General features: G+C 44.1%; 1 protein-coding gene across 1 annotated transcript in view; it reads left to right on the top strand.

Annotated features, from left to right (window-relative positions):
* Positions 1 to 14,881, top strand: part of LOC144499560 (nectin-3-like) — a 269,457-nt gene that overhangs the window by 236,225 nt on the left and 18,351 nt on the right. Inside the window, exon 5 of the mRNA XM_078221665.1 lies at positions 6,571 to 6,722. Within this exon, the coding sequence (XP_078077791.1) occupies positions 6,571 to 6,722 (152 nt within the window). The remainder of the gene's footprint in view (positions 1 to 6,570; positions 6,723 to 14,881) is intronic.

Here is a 14,881-nt window from a genome sequence, read left to right as displayed (position 1 = left end):
CTATACAGGCAAAACTTAACATTCATAAAGTACATGGGGAGAAGGAAAGGATAGGGTGCAGAATATAGTGTTGCAGTTACATGTAGGATGAAGAGAAAGATCAGTTTAATATATGATAGGACCATTCAAAAGTCTGACGACAGCAGGGTAGAAGCTGTTCTTGAATCTGTTTATTTTCAGACTTTTGTACTTTTTCCTGACGGAATTTATTGACGGAAGATCATATTTCGGGGTGGATGGGGTCCTTGATTATGCTGGCTGTTTTCATAGAATCATAGAAATCATAGAAACCCTACAGTGCAGAAAGAGGCCATTCGGCCCATCGAGTCTGCACCGACCACAATCCCACCCAGGCCCTATCCGCATATCCCCACATATTTACCCACTAATCCCTCTAACCTACACATCCCCGGACACTAAGGGGCAATTTAGCCTGGCCAATTAACCTAACCCGCACATCTTTGGACTGTGGGAGGAAACCCACGCAGACACAGGAAGAATGTGCAAACTCCACACAGACAGTGACCCGAGCCGGGAATCGAACCCAGGTCCCTGGAGCTGTGAAGCAGCAGTGCTAGCCACTGTGCTACCGTGCCGCCCGAGGCAGCGGGAGGTGTAGACAGAGTCAATGGATGGGAGGTTGCTTTGCATGATGGACTAGACTACAATCACAACCCTTTGTTGTTTCTTGCGGTCTTGGTCAGAGCAAGTGCTGCAGAAGACCTGAGACAATGATATAGGCTCAGTTAAAATGTGTGCTATTTCAGAAAAGGGCCAAGGCCAGTACCAGACCCTGTGTGCCCATAACCCAGGGACAGTGCAATTAAATTGCATCTCCATGGCAAAGGTTGCCCCTATTGGTGGAGTTGTTAGTAAATGGTTACCCATTAAAAATGGAAGTGTGTGTGGGGGCTGTGGTCTCAGTTATAATAGACACATAGAATCATAGAATCTTACAGTGCAGAAGGAGGCCATTTGGCCCATCGAATCTGCACTGGCCATAATCCCACCCATGAACTATCGCCATAACCCCATGCATTTACCCTAGCTAGTCCCCCTAACACTAAAGGGAATTTAGCATGGCCAATCCACCTAACCTGCACATCTTTGGAGTGTGGGTAGAAACCGGAGCACCCGAGGAACAAATTTATGATCACCTCCAGGCTGGTATTCAGCTCCTGAACTTAAACACAAAGGCCAGGCTGGCCACCTACACGGGGAACCATTGCAGATTAAGGGCACCGCAGCGACCAGAATGACTTACGGGCAGTAGTCAGCTCGCCTTCCGCTCGTCATTGTACAGGAATGAGGACCTAGTCTTTTGGGGAGCGATTTGCTCCAACTGAATCTCTAGCCAGACTGAACTGGCTGGAGATCTTCAGACTGGGCATGGGGAGAATGTACAAAGTCATCAATAATTCCCCTGAAGTTTTTCTGGAAGGGCTCGGAAAAATAAGGGGAGCCAAAGCTAAGATCTACGTCAATCCCGATGCTATGCCAAAGTATTTTCAAGCGAGACCAGTTCCATACTCCCTTTTAGAAAAAGTAGAGTTGAAACTGGAACGCCTGGAGAAGCTGGGCATAATAAGACCCGTACAATTCACAGAGTGGGCCGAAACTGTTGTTCCTGTTTTTAAGCCAGATGATTTCGGTCTGACTTTGTGGGGAATATAAGCTTACTGTCAACTGGTTTCTAAACTTGGACAGATACCCCATGCTCTGAATTGAAGACCTCTACACCAGGTTAACTGGGGGCCAAGCATTTTCGAAGTTGGAAATGAGTCATGCATATCTCCAACTTGAATTAAACAAGCCTTCCCGAAAGTACGTGACAGTTAAATTGCACAAAGGCCTATATGACACTCAAGGCCTTTCAGGGTCTTGTCTGCATGCACCATTTTTCAATGGGTCATGGAGAACATACTCCAATGGTTACCTCAGGTAGCATTGTACCTGGATGATGTCTTGGTCACAGGAACTTTGGAATACGAACACCAGCAAACCTGAAAGAGGTGTTATGACGATTATCGGAGATCGAGGTACAGTTGAAAAGGGAAAAATGTGTCTTCCAAGCAAGTGCCATGATCTATTTGGGCTATCGGGTGGATTGCATGGGCCTTCATCCTGTGAAGGGCAAGGTAAGGGTTATTAAGGAAGCGCCAACTCCAAGGAATCCCACAAAATTGAAATCCGTCCTGGAGTTAGTGAATCATTATGGGAAGTTTATTCTGAATTTAGCTTCTTTACTAGCCCCCTTGCATGCCCCTACCATGGAAACATCAAAGGTAGTCTTGCGGGGGTGGGCGGCACTACAGCTGTAGGCTATGAACAGTGTTAAACAGAAACCATTGTCCTCTAATTTATTGGCCCATTGTGACTCCAAAAAGGATAGTATCTTGACATGGGATGTCTCCCCTTATGGGGTTGGGGTGGTATTGGCACATTACTGTAAAAATAAAATGGCGACACCTATTGTGTATGCACCTAGAACACACTCAAGACGCTGAGCGGAGGTATTCTCAGATCGAGAAGTGGGGTTGGCAGTTGTCTTCGGCATTAAGAATTTCCATCAATATGTCTACTGTAGATGCTTCATTATAATACCTGATCAGAAACCATTGCTGGGACTTTGCTTACATCCTTGCACTGAGTTGCAAAGCTTCATTATCAGCTGTGGAAAAGGTAGTGATGACCCTCAATCTTTTGGACACCTTGCCAATGTCGGCAAGGCAAATCAAATCAAGGCCTGAATGCAAAAGGACCAAGTCCCATCTATATTAAAACATATTATATGGTGGATTCAGAGGACAGCCCTCAAAGAAAATGAAAAACTACTTAAGGAAAAAAGACAGCTCAATGTTGAAGATGGCATTATCCTCTGGGGTTCCTGTGTAGTTGTCTCTTGCCCAGGGTGACGTCCAATACTTACGGAATTACACCATGGCTACCCTGGGATTTCGAAGATGATGCGATGTTTATTCGATTATAGGACTACCCCTCGCATCACAACAGGACTCGCTCCAACAAATTGCTAATGGAACAGAGATTAAGCCTACTGTTCCCAAACGTGGCACAGAGGGTGGAGTCCCAATAAGAGAACCAGAAGAAGAACTGTGATTCTGCAAGGATAGAAGAAGATTCAAAACCATCGACCTAGTCCACGTGAGGACCTTCGGGGTTGGGATCCTACGATCATAATAGAAAAAACTTAAGTCTTATAAGGTCCAAATGCAGGGCAAAATTGTCAGGAAGTACCTGGACCATCTGAGGAGTAGGGCGCCCATTCCAGTGCAGGCCTCATTACCAGCCATGCAGATGACCACTTCCAGTGTTGAGCCACAACTAGAAGTCGACCTTAAGCCTGCCCCTCCGGATGATGAGGACACGGTTTCTGAGATGGAAGCGAAAGGCAACAGTGCCCCAACTAAAGTACAACCTCAGGAAGATAGTGTCAATGGCTTTACAGCACTTCCTTTGGAAGCAATGGTCTTCAATCTACTTCACACCCCCTGATCCTGGATACCTCCTGGAGCACTGCCTCTTGCCTCCAGGCCGATCGCTAAACAGCAGAAAAGGCCCTCCCGCAGCGGAGATGTTGGGGAAGAAATGGATTTGAGGGAGGGGGGTATGTGATGATGACTACAGAGGATCGTCAATAGATTTCCCCATGGGCCTCGTAAAATATGCGCTCCCCTATGAGATGAGTGGAGGCTCGTCCAATAGGGAAGGAAGGTGAGGGGCCTGGTTCCAAACCAACTGGCTCCACTGGGGCCTGCACTCTGTAGTCGCTGAGCGGCACTTTGAGCACATTATAAATAAAGGGTGATGGTGATGACATATTGGCCTTGCTAATATTATTACATTTTTCTTTCACATTTCAAATTGGCAACTGCCCATACCCTGCATTTACATTTAATACTTGGTATATACGTCGATCAACATTTTGAGAAGGTATTTTGGAGGCTTCAACGGTCAACTCATCGATCATTCCAAGTCTTTTATGAAAACGTGTGCAAACTATTAATTCACAACCTTTCCCATGTCTTGCACCTCCGTTGACATTGCCATTTTCATCTCTCATCAGCCGACGTTTTCCTTCAGTATCATCTTCCTCTTTATTTACAAAATATCTTGCAGTTTTCCTTGATTTTCCTTGAGAATATTTTTTCATGTACTCTCTTTGATTTCCCTTTTAATTTCATGCCTGCACTTTTTATACTTCTGGGTTTTCTGTCGTATTGAACTCTTGGTGCCTGACACAAGCTTTCTCTTTTTCCTGTCCCATAGTATTGTGCTCTTTGAAATTAGTGGAGTCTAGATTTCAGAGTCCCATCTTTTTTACTTGACGGGAACATATTGTTCTAAACTTTCTGTCTCCTTCAATACGCCTGTCATGTCCAGTAAAGATGTAGAGATGCCGGTGTTGGACTGGGGTAAACACAGTAAGAAGTCTAACAACACCAGGTTAAAGTCCAACAGGTTTATTTGGTAGCAAATGCCACTAGCTTTCGGAAAATGCTGCTCCTTCATCAGGTGGAGTGGGAGATGTGCTCACAAACAGGGCATACAGAGAGACAAACTCAATTTACAGAATAATGATTGGAATGCTAATCAAGCTAATCAATGCTAATGCAGCTAATCAAGTCTTAAAGGTACAGACAATGTGAGTGGAGAGAGCATTAAGCACAGGTTAAAGAGATGTGTATTATCTCCAGACAGGACAGCTAGTGAGATTTTGCAAGTCCAGGCAAGTTGTGGGGGTTACAGATAGTGTGACATGAACCCAAGATCCCGGTTGAGGCCGTCCTCATGTGTGCGGAACTTGGCTATCAGTTTCTGCTCAGCGACCCTGCGGTGTCGTGTGTCGTGAAGGCTGCCTTGGAGAACGCTTACCCGAATATCAGAGGCTGAATGCCCGTGACCGCTGAAGTGCTCCCCAACAGGAAGAGAACAGTCTTGCCTGGTGATTGTCGAGCGGTGTTCATTCGTGTCCAATAAAGGCATGTCATATTAATGACTTTTAAAATATTAACTTTACTCAGTGCAGTCTTTTGGAACTGAATTTTTTTTTAAAAAGGACAATAGGTGCTGCAAAAGATAGCTACTGAAGGTCATCTGACCTGATCTGTGAATTAAAAAAGTTCCACCCTGTCTCATGGACAAAAGAATACATTCCAGACTCGGGTCAACCATCCATGTCATGACACCATCCAAAAGACATTCCTAAATTGGATGCTTCTTTCTGAAACAAAGATGGTGATTGTCTCAACCCCCTTCAGGATGAATGACTTCTAACAATAAACCAGGTTGAGGCGAATCAACAGAAGGTCACCATCATATTTGGAAAAGTAACTGAAATTGCGATGAGCCTCATTGTACGGTAGCCATGTTCGTTCCTTTGTAACCCTGAAAGGCACAGCTGCAGCTGAAAGGTCAGTAACATCTAAGAACCATAGCCTTAAGAACCATAGGCTGTTGCATCATGAGATTGCTAAGCCTGTTCCTTTTTTGGCTCCTCCAATTAACAACTGACCTGGTAAGACTACAAACAACTAACCTATTGACCTGCAAAAAGACCAGGTCTTGTAGAGAATCCTGAAAACTACTTTGGCACGTGACTCTAGCTAACCTAATGTGTGTTTCAGGAGCGAAGACCTCCTTTTCATCAGGTTTGTAATATGCGTTTTTCAGAAAAGGACGTTGCATGAAATATGAATTATTCTTTTTGTTTATAATTTGTAAAAGTGCGCTATTTTCTTCTACTGTTCTTTCCTGACTGTTTGACTGTGAAAGTGAGTGTCATAACATGAGTGCAAATAAACAATCCTCTTTAAACGTACAAACAAGTCTACAATCAGTTATTCAAATTGTCCACAGACAGGTCAAGAAACACACTCCTCATCCTCTCAAAAGCTCACTGATTGTGGAAGTAGGAAAGGAACAGAGGAACAGAAAGGTACTCTCTCGGCCTGTCCGTTACCTCTTTCATTGCCCTGATGTTAATTTACCTTGAAATTGCCATTTCAAGTCCACTTTTGCCAAGTCAAATCTCAGTTTAGTAAATTGGCCTTTCCCAATTTCAAACTTTTACTCTTGGTCTATCTTAATATTTTCCACACCAATGCTCATTCTAACAAAATTATGCTTACAAGTATTCCCCAACTAATGCCTCTTGCATCTGCCCAGCTTCATTCCCTAAAACTCAATCCAGAACTATTCCTCTGCTGTTGGCCTTGCTACACATTGGCTAGGAAAGTCCATCTGTATGAGTTTTAATAATTCTCTGCACATTTACACTGACTTTATCACAATTAAGAGTCCTGAAGGCAAATTTGGCTCAGTGGGCTAGAGAAAGGGAAGGAAGTGAGAGATGCAGCTGAACACATTTCCTTATCTTTTGTGGAGCATTGTTGATCCATAAAAATTTATATGAAAATGACAGGAACTTGTTGCTGATTTGTAGCTTGTGTAAACTGAAGATTAGCCAGCTCTTTGAGATGGCTTGCTGGAAGATTTATAATTTTGATGTTTTAAAAATATGTATTTCCAATTATCTTTTTAATCATCTAGGTTGGAGGGACAGTTACCGGAGGATTTGCAGATTGAAAATGACACACTAACTTTCAACAGACCACTCAACCACAACGATTCGGGCATCTACATCTGTGATGTAGTGAACATTCACGGACGTAGGAAAAAACAAAAGATTGTTCAAATAAGAGGTATGTTTTTATGATACCTATGTTGTTTGGCCAACTTACAACTGGTTGATCATTGAAATGTTTTTGCATCACAAATCTTAATTTTTACAAACATATCTGGAGCTAATTCATACAATTGTGCAAGAAATATTCATGTTTTGTCACTTCCAGCAGGGCTTTTCAAACTGTGGAGATCGCAAGATAAAACATTGTGGTCACAAGCTCTGGAGCATCAATGGCTGCAGTGAAGTTTGCACTGCTTTCTGATTGCTGTATGGCCCCTTTAAACTCTCTGTTTTTTTGTTGGTGCGAATGGCCTAATGGACTACTCCCCAAGGCCCCTCTCAGACTGCTGCTGCTGCAAAAAAAGAGCCCGAATAGATTGCTTCTTTTGGTGAAATGCTGCATTCTATGTTTCTATTTTCATCAATTCCCTGAGAGGGAGATGGGCACTGAAGAGAGGGAAATGGGGATAGAGGAGAGGAATTTGGGGGAACACCTCAACTCCATTTTCCTCCCCACTTAACAACTGAAGCCTCTCTACTTCTCCAATCCCCAAAACCCCCAACAACTGGGGCCTTGAGAGAAATGCTGGGGCCTTGAGATAAATTTTTGTATCCTCACTGGCTACAGGGGAGATTCCAAAGGATTGGAGAATAGCCAATATTGGTTCTTTGTTTAAGATGGGTAGCAAGGATAATCCAGGTAATTACAGGCCAATGAGCCTTACATCAGTGGTAGGGAAATTATTGGAGAGGATTCTTCGAGACAGGATTTACTCCCACTTGCAAATAAGTGGACGTATTAGTGAGAGGCAATGTGGTTTTGTGAAGGTGAGGTCATGTCTCACTAACTTGATCGAGTTTTTTGAGAAAGTGACGAAGATGGTTAAGGGTAGGGTGAGTGTCTACACGGACTTCAGTAAGGTCTTTCACGATCCCTCATGGCAGACTAGTACAGAAGGTGAAGTCGCATGAGATCAGAGGTGAGCTGGCAAGATGGATACAGAACTGGCTCGGCCATAGAAGACAGAGGGTAACAGTAGCAGGGTGCGTTTCTGAATAGTGGGCTGTGACAAATGGCATTCCTCAGGGATCAGTGCTGGGACCTTTGCTGTTTGTAATATATATATAAATGATTTGGAGGAAAATGTAACTGGTTTGATTAGTAAGTTTGCGGACAACACAAAGGTTGGTGGAATTGCGGATAGCGATGAGGACTGTCAGAGGATTCAGCAGGATATAGATCGGTTGGAGTCTTGGGCGGAGAGATGGCAGATGGAGTTTATTCCAGACAAATGTGAGGTCATGCATTTTGGGAAATACACAGTAAGTGGCCAAACCTTTAAGAGTATTGATGGGCAGAGGGATCTGGGTGTACAGGTACACAGCTCACTGAAAGTGGCAATACAGGTGGAGAAGGTAGTCGAAAAGGCATATGGCATGCTTGCCTTCGTCGACGGGGGCATTGAGTTTAAAAATTGGCAAGTCGTGTTGCAGCTTTATCGAACCTTAGTTAGGCCACACTTGGAATATAGTGTTCAATTCTGGTCGCCACACTGCCAAAAGGATGTGGAAGCTTTGGAGAGGGTACAGAAAAGATTTACCAGGATGTTGCCTGGTATGGAAGGTATTAGCTCTGAGGAGAGGTTGGAGAAACTTGGTTTGTTCTCACTGGACGATGGAGGTTGAGGGACGACCTGATAGAAGTCTACAAGATTATGAGGGGCATGGACAGAATGGATAGTCAGAAGCTTTTTCCCAGAGTGGAAGAGTCAATTATTAGAGGGCATAGATTTAAGGTGCGAGGGGCAAAGTTTAAAGGAGATGTACGAGGCACGTGTTTGCACAGAGTGGTGGGTGGTTGGAACTCGCTGCCGGGGGAGGTAGTGGAAGCAGATACAATAGTGACTTTTAAGGGGTGTCTTGACAAATACATGAATAGGATGGGAATAGAGGGATATGGTCCTTGGACGAGTCGGGGGTTTTGGTTCAGTCGGTGCAAGCTTGGAGGGCCGAAGAGCCTGTTCCTCTGCTGTAATTTTCTTTGTTCTTTGTTCGAACTCTTACCCCCAAATTTTTACCCCAGATTTTCAGCCCAGAGGTCACACAAATCTGAAGCATTAGAATGGGATTATACCTGAGTTTGGAGAGCACTGACTGATAGAATTCTAAAAAGCTAAGAAACTTGATGCAATTGAATGTGAATGTATTGTTTTCAAGTTCAAATATTATTGTTTAGAAGGAAAATTAAGGCAAATGTACATTTTACTGTTAAAAAAATCTTGGTTTATTGTATCTTTTCTTGGAAATAAGGCAAGCAGTATATAAGATCGCAATTTTGTTTTTATTCTAAAATGAAGGGCATGGGGGACTGATGCTATAGAGGTTGAGTAATATTCTTGCTAGCTGTACTTTTTGTGCTGTACCATGTACTATTGCATTGTCTGTGACTGGGGGTGCAGAGATCAGTTCCATTCAGGAGGTCCTACAAGGTTTTATAAAAACAACAGGTGGTGTACAATCTACAGGTCCAAACCCCAACTGCCAGCGGCCTGTGAAGGCCCTGGTGATGTCATGGAGTGATCACATGACTGTCCTTTTAAAGGGGCCACGCTACACAGTCATTCCCCAAAGTACACAAAGAATGGTAAGTGTCTGGAGTGCACAGGCAGATACAATAGGGTGTTTCAGGGGCTTTTAGATAAGCACGTTAGGGAAAATCTCAAGATATTCTGGAAGTATATCAATGGGAAGAGGATAACCAGGAACAGGGTAGGGCCCATTAAAGACCAAGGGGGGCAATCTGTGGGTGGAGCCAGAAGATGTTGGTAGAGTGTTGAATGAATACTTCACATCTGTCTTTACCCAAGAGAATGAGGACGATGGTATGGAATTCAGGGAGAGAGACTGTGAGGTTCTTGAGCAAATTGACATAGCGAAGGACAAGGTATTTGAGCTGTTGGCAACCTTAAAGATGGAGAATCTCCAGGTCTAAGTGAATTGTGCCCTAGACTATGGTGGGAGGCGAGGGAGGAGATTGCAGGGGCTTTGACCCAAATTTTCAATTCCCCTCGGGCCACGGGGGGATACCAGATGACTGGAGAACAGCTCATGTGATTCCGCTATTTAAGAAGGATTATAGAGATAAATGGGGGCACAGTGGTTAGCACTGCTACCTCACAGCGCCAGGGACCCGGGTTCAATTCCGGCCTAGGGTCACTATCTGTGTGGAGTTTGCACATTCTCCCCGCGTGCGTGTGTTTCCTCTGGGTGCTCCAGTTTCCTCCCACAGTCCAAACATGTGCAGGTTAGGTTGATTGGCCATTCTAAATTGACCCTGGTATCAGAGGATTAGCAGCATAAATGTGTGGGGTTACGGAAATAGAGCCTGGGTGGGATTGTGATTGGTGCAGACTCAATGGACCGAATGGCCTCGTTCTGCACTGTAGGGATTCTATGATTCTTTGAAACTAAAGAGCTAAGACTAATGAGTCTCACGTCAGTGGTAGGGAAACTATTAGAGTAACTTCTGAAGGAGTGAATCTATCTCCACTTGGAGAGGCAAAGCTCGATCATCAGCAAGGCTTCATCAAGAGGGAGGGCATGTTTAACAAATTTGATTGAATTTTTTGAGGTGACCAGGTGTGTAGGCAAGGGTAGTGCAGTTGATGTAGTTTATATGGCTTTCAGCAAAGCCTTTGACAAGATCCCCACATGGGAGACTTGTAAAGAAGGTAAATTCACTTGGGCTACATGGTAATTTGATAAAATGGATTCAAAATTGGCTCCGTTGTAGGAGACAGAGAGTGATGGCAGAGGGCTGGTTTAGTGACTGGAAGTCAGTGTCCAGTGGTGTACCACATGGATCTGTCTTGGGCCCCCTATTATTCGTCATTTATATAAATGATATTGATGACTATGTGGAGGTAGGATTAGTAAGTTTGTGGATGACACAAAGAATGGCCGGGTGGTTAACAGTGAGGTGGAATGTCTTGGGCTACAAGAAGATAAAGATGGAATAGTCAAATGGGCAGATAAGTAGCCGATGGAACTTAACCCTGAAATGTTTGAGGTAATACACTTTGGAAGGAGTAATTTGACGAGAAAGTACTCAATGAATGGTATGACAGTCGGAAGTTCTGTGGAACAAAAAGACCGTGGCGTGTTTGTCCACAAATCTCTGAAAGCAGATGGACATGTTAGTAGGGTGGTAAAAAAGGCACAAGGGACACTTGTCTTTATCAATCGAGATTTAGCTTACAAAAGCAGGGAAATCTTTTTGGAGTTGTACAGAACTTTGGTGAGGCCACAGCTAGAGTACTGTGTGCAGTTCTGATCGCCACATTGTCGGAAGGATATGATTGCACTGGAGGGAGTGCAGAGGAGATTTACCAGGATGTTGTCTGAGATAGAACATTTAAGTTATGAAGAGAGGTTGCTTGGCTTGGGTTGTTTCCTTGGAGCAGAGAAGCCTGAAGGGCGACCTGATCAAGGTGTACAAGATTAGAGACATGGACAAAGTGGATAAGGAGCAGCTGTTCCCTTAGTTGAAAGGTCAGTCATGAGGAGACATAGGTTCAAAATGAGGGGCAGGAGGTTTAAAGGGAATGTGAGGAAAAGTCTTTTTACTCAGGGTGGTGATGGCCTGGAAGGCACTGTCTAGGAGGGTGGTAGGAGTGGGTTGCCTCACATCCTTTAAAAAGTATCTGGATGAGCACTTGGCACATCATAACATTCAGGGCTATGGGCCAAGTGCTGGCAGATGGAATTAGGTAGGAGTTCAGTTTCTAATGTGTTGGTGCAGACTCTTTGGGCCAAAGGGCCTCTTCTGCGCTGTATGATTCTATGATTCACATGAATATGCAAGGAATAGGGGGATATGGACCAAGGGCAGGCAGAAGGATTAATTTGGCGTCATGTTCGGCACAACATTGTGGGCCGAGGAGCCTGTTCCTGTTCTGTGTTCTAAAGGCACATGTACTTTACTCAACCTCCACTATGTATTTGTAACTTCTAAGCAGACTCGATGGGCTGAATGGCCTAATTCTGCTCCTATGTTTTATGGTTTTAAAAGTGTCTTTATATACCAACGTGCAAACAGCAACAGATGAAATTGCAGTCTATTGTGTGAATGCTTCCATGCTTGTGTTATTATGATGTTTAAGAGATTAAGCTTAGAGATCCTGCCTTTGTTCCAAGAATGAGATTGTTCTACTTACAGAACCTCTTGGTTATTCTCGCACAGCTAAACAATGTTTAGAAGATGTTAAACTGCATGAATGGGCTCTCCAACCACCACCAGCGCTACTTAGAGGTCATTAACAACTTGAAAGTTACTGGATTATTTCTTTTGGCTGCTGGTGTAATTGCACACATTTTTGATTTTCTTTCCTTTAGTTGCTTAAAATTTCAGTAGCCCCCATAAAGTGGTCTTTAAACAAAGCAACAACATTGGCAACTCTCCAATCTTCTGGGACCTCCCCTATATGGCCCACTCACCTGAAGGGGCTTGGGGCTCCAAAAGCTTGTGTGGCTTTTGCTACCAAATAAACCTGTTGGACTTTAACCTGGTGTTAAACTTCTTACTGTGACTTCTTACTGAGGACAAATGCCACCAATTTTTTGTGGTCTCGAGATGAATTTGGCTCTTTTGTGTCTAGCTTGCTCCAGTGTATTGCTGGAAAAAAGCAAATATCCTGGTTTGCATTATACTACATTACACAGTTGCGTTAGGGAGATGATATTCCATTCAAACAGTTGCAATCCCTCTTGCCAGAGACCAGCAGACAGAGAGAGCCATACATTTGTATGGAATGCAGACTCCCCCATGGTGCAAGGTCCATGTGCATTGCGTGTCAACTCTTGTCATCTTTATGACATGAAAGGGATTCCACAGGGAATGCATGAGTAAATGAATGTTTGTTATCTGTGCAGTAGTCATGGTTCCTTCGTTCACTAACGATCCTTTGTACCAGAGTTATTTAAACTAACATAAATCAAAGAATTCCCACAGAGCGACAGTGGCCATCCAATGATATGATCCCTGACTCCGGTCACCAACCTGTGCACAATTGCACAACACTTATAATGAGAACCATGCTGCACAATGAGCATTATAGCACACCATCAGCATCCATAAACAACACTTCAGCCTGGACAGTCCAGCAGGAACTCTTTGATATTCGCTCTGCTGAGTACCAGAATTTGTGCTGCAGAAGCTGAAAATGTGCATTCCAATCCAAACTTATAAATTGAGTCAAGACACAGCAAAGACAAAGTTAAAATAATCACCGTAGTTCCTTGAAACACTGCTGGCCTTCTATTGAAGGGACTGCAGATGGCTTTGCTGGGTGCCTCTGAACAGCTTTGGGTCTAGAAGGCCCATCTCCTGGCTGTATCTTCTGAGCCTGGGCTGCTGCAGTCTGGGCTAGCTAGCTGACAGCTCATTACTGGAGAGGCAGGACTGTGCGCAGGAATGCATTCTGAGTGAGGATGGTAAGTTTGTACTCAAGCCACAGCCACACTCCAAGGAGAATACCTCTATTGACCTGTTAGTGAACAGATTGATGGACTGCTATGAGCCCCTCGAAATCCCTTTGAATAGTGATATTCACACCAACCAGGGCAGTAATTTCCCCCAGCAGCTATCTTATGCTATAATTCCCTCCACCTTTACCTTCCCTTTTGTATACTTTTGACTGGTATCTCACTATGTTCAGATCCCTTCTGTATCATTGATATGTGCAGTGTTGGTATCAGAACTGGTGGCAGCAACTGTATGACAGCTTCTCTCATCATCACTGTCATCTTCCTCTTCCTTCACTGACTGGGCAAGCTCCAGTTCACGAGTCTCTGATGTGAAAAAGGAACATGGGGAGAGGCAAAAGTAAAAAAGTGTGTATTTAACACACTCTGAAACTTCTCGGTTATAAGAGGTTGGGGCATGAGTGAGAAGCAAGCTGAGACTAGGAGGATTAAGTATGCTGATCTTAATCCAAATGTATTTAGCAAATGGGGTCAAAGAGAATCCCAAGGCTTTTTATGCATACATTAGGAGCAAGAGGGTAGCAAGAGAAAGAGTAGGCTCACTCAGGGACAATAGAGGGAAGTTATGTGTGGAGATCCTTAATGAGTACTTTGTATCGGTATTCACCAAGGAGAAGGACATGTCGGATATAGAGGTCAGGGATAGTTGTGTGAATGCTCTAGAGAATGTCAATATATTGAAGGAGGAAGTGCTGAGTATCCTAAATTGCATTAAGATAGACAAGTCCCCAGGGCTGGATGAGATCTATCCCAGGCTACTGTGGGAGGCAAAGGAAGAAATAGCGGGGGCCTTAACAGATATCTTAGAATCTTAGAAACCCTACAGTACAGAAAGAGGCCATTCAGCCCATCGAGTCTGCACCGACCACAACCACAGCCAGGCCCTACCCCCATATCCCTACATATTTACCCACCAATCCCTCTAACCTACGCATCCCAGGACACTAAGGGCAATTTTAGCATGGCCAATCAACCTAACCCGCACATCTTTGGACTGTGGGAGGAAACCGGAGCACCCGGAGGAAACCCACGCAGACACGAGGAGAATGTGCAAAGTCCACACAGACAGTGACCCAAGCTGGGAATCGAACCCAGGCTGTGAAGCAACTGTGCTACCGTGCCGCCCCATCCTTCACATCCTCTTTGACCACATGTGAGGTTCCAGAGGACTGGAGAATAGCCAATGTTGTTCCCTTATTTAAGAAAGGAAGCAGGGATAATCCAGAAAATTATAGGCCGGTGAGTCTGACATCAGTGGTGGGGAAGCTTTTGGAGAAGATACTAAGGAACACGTTTGAAATAAAATGGACTAGTTAGTGACAGACAGCATGGTTTTGTACGGGGAAGGACATGTCTCACCAATTTGATTGAGTTTTTTGAAGAGGTGACAAAGATAATTGATGAGGGAAGAGCTGTGGATGTAGTTTATATGGACTTTAGTAAGGCGTTTAACAAGATCCCACGTGGCAGACTGGTACAAAAACTAAAATCACATGGGATTCGGGGTGGGCTGGCTAAATGGATACAGACCTGGTTTGGTTATAGGAGACAGAGAGTAGCGGTGGAAGGGTATTTTTCAGAATGGAGATCTGTAGCTAGTAGTGTTCTGCAGGAATCAGTGTCTATAGGCCA

This window comes from Mustelus asterias, chromosome 10 (genome assembly GCF_964213995.1).
Source record: "Mustelus asterias chromosome 10, sMusAst1.hap1.1, whole genome shotgun sequence".
Classification (NCBI taxonomy): Eukaryota; Metazoa; Chordata; class Chondrichthyes; order Carcharhiniformes; family Triakidae; genus Mustelus; species Mustelus asterias.
Note: the sequence above shows the minus strand (reverse complement) of the source record. Positions and strands in the feature narration are given on the sequence as shown.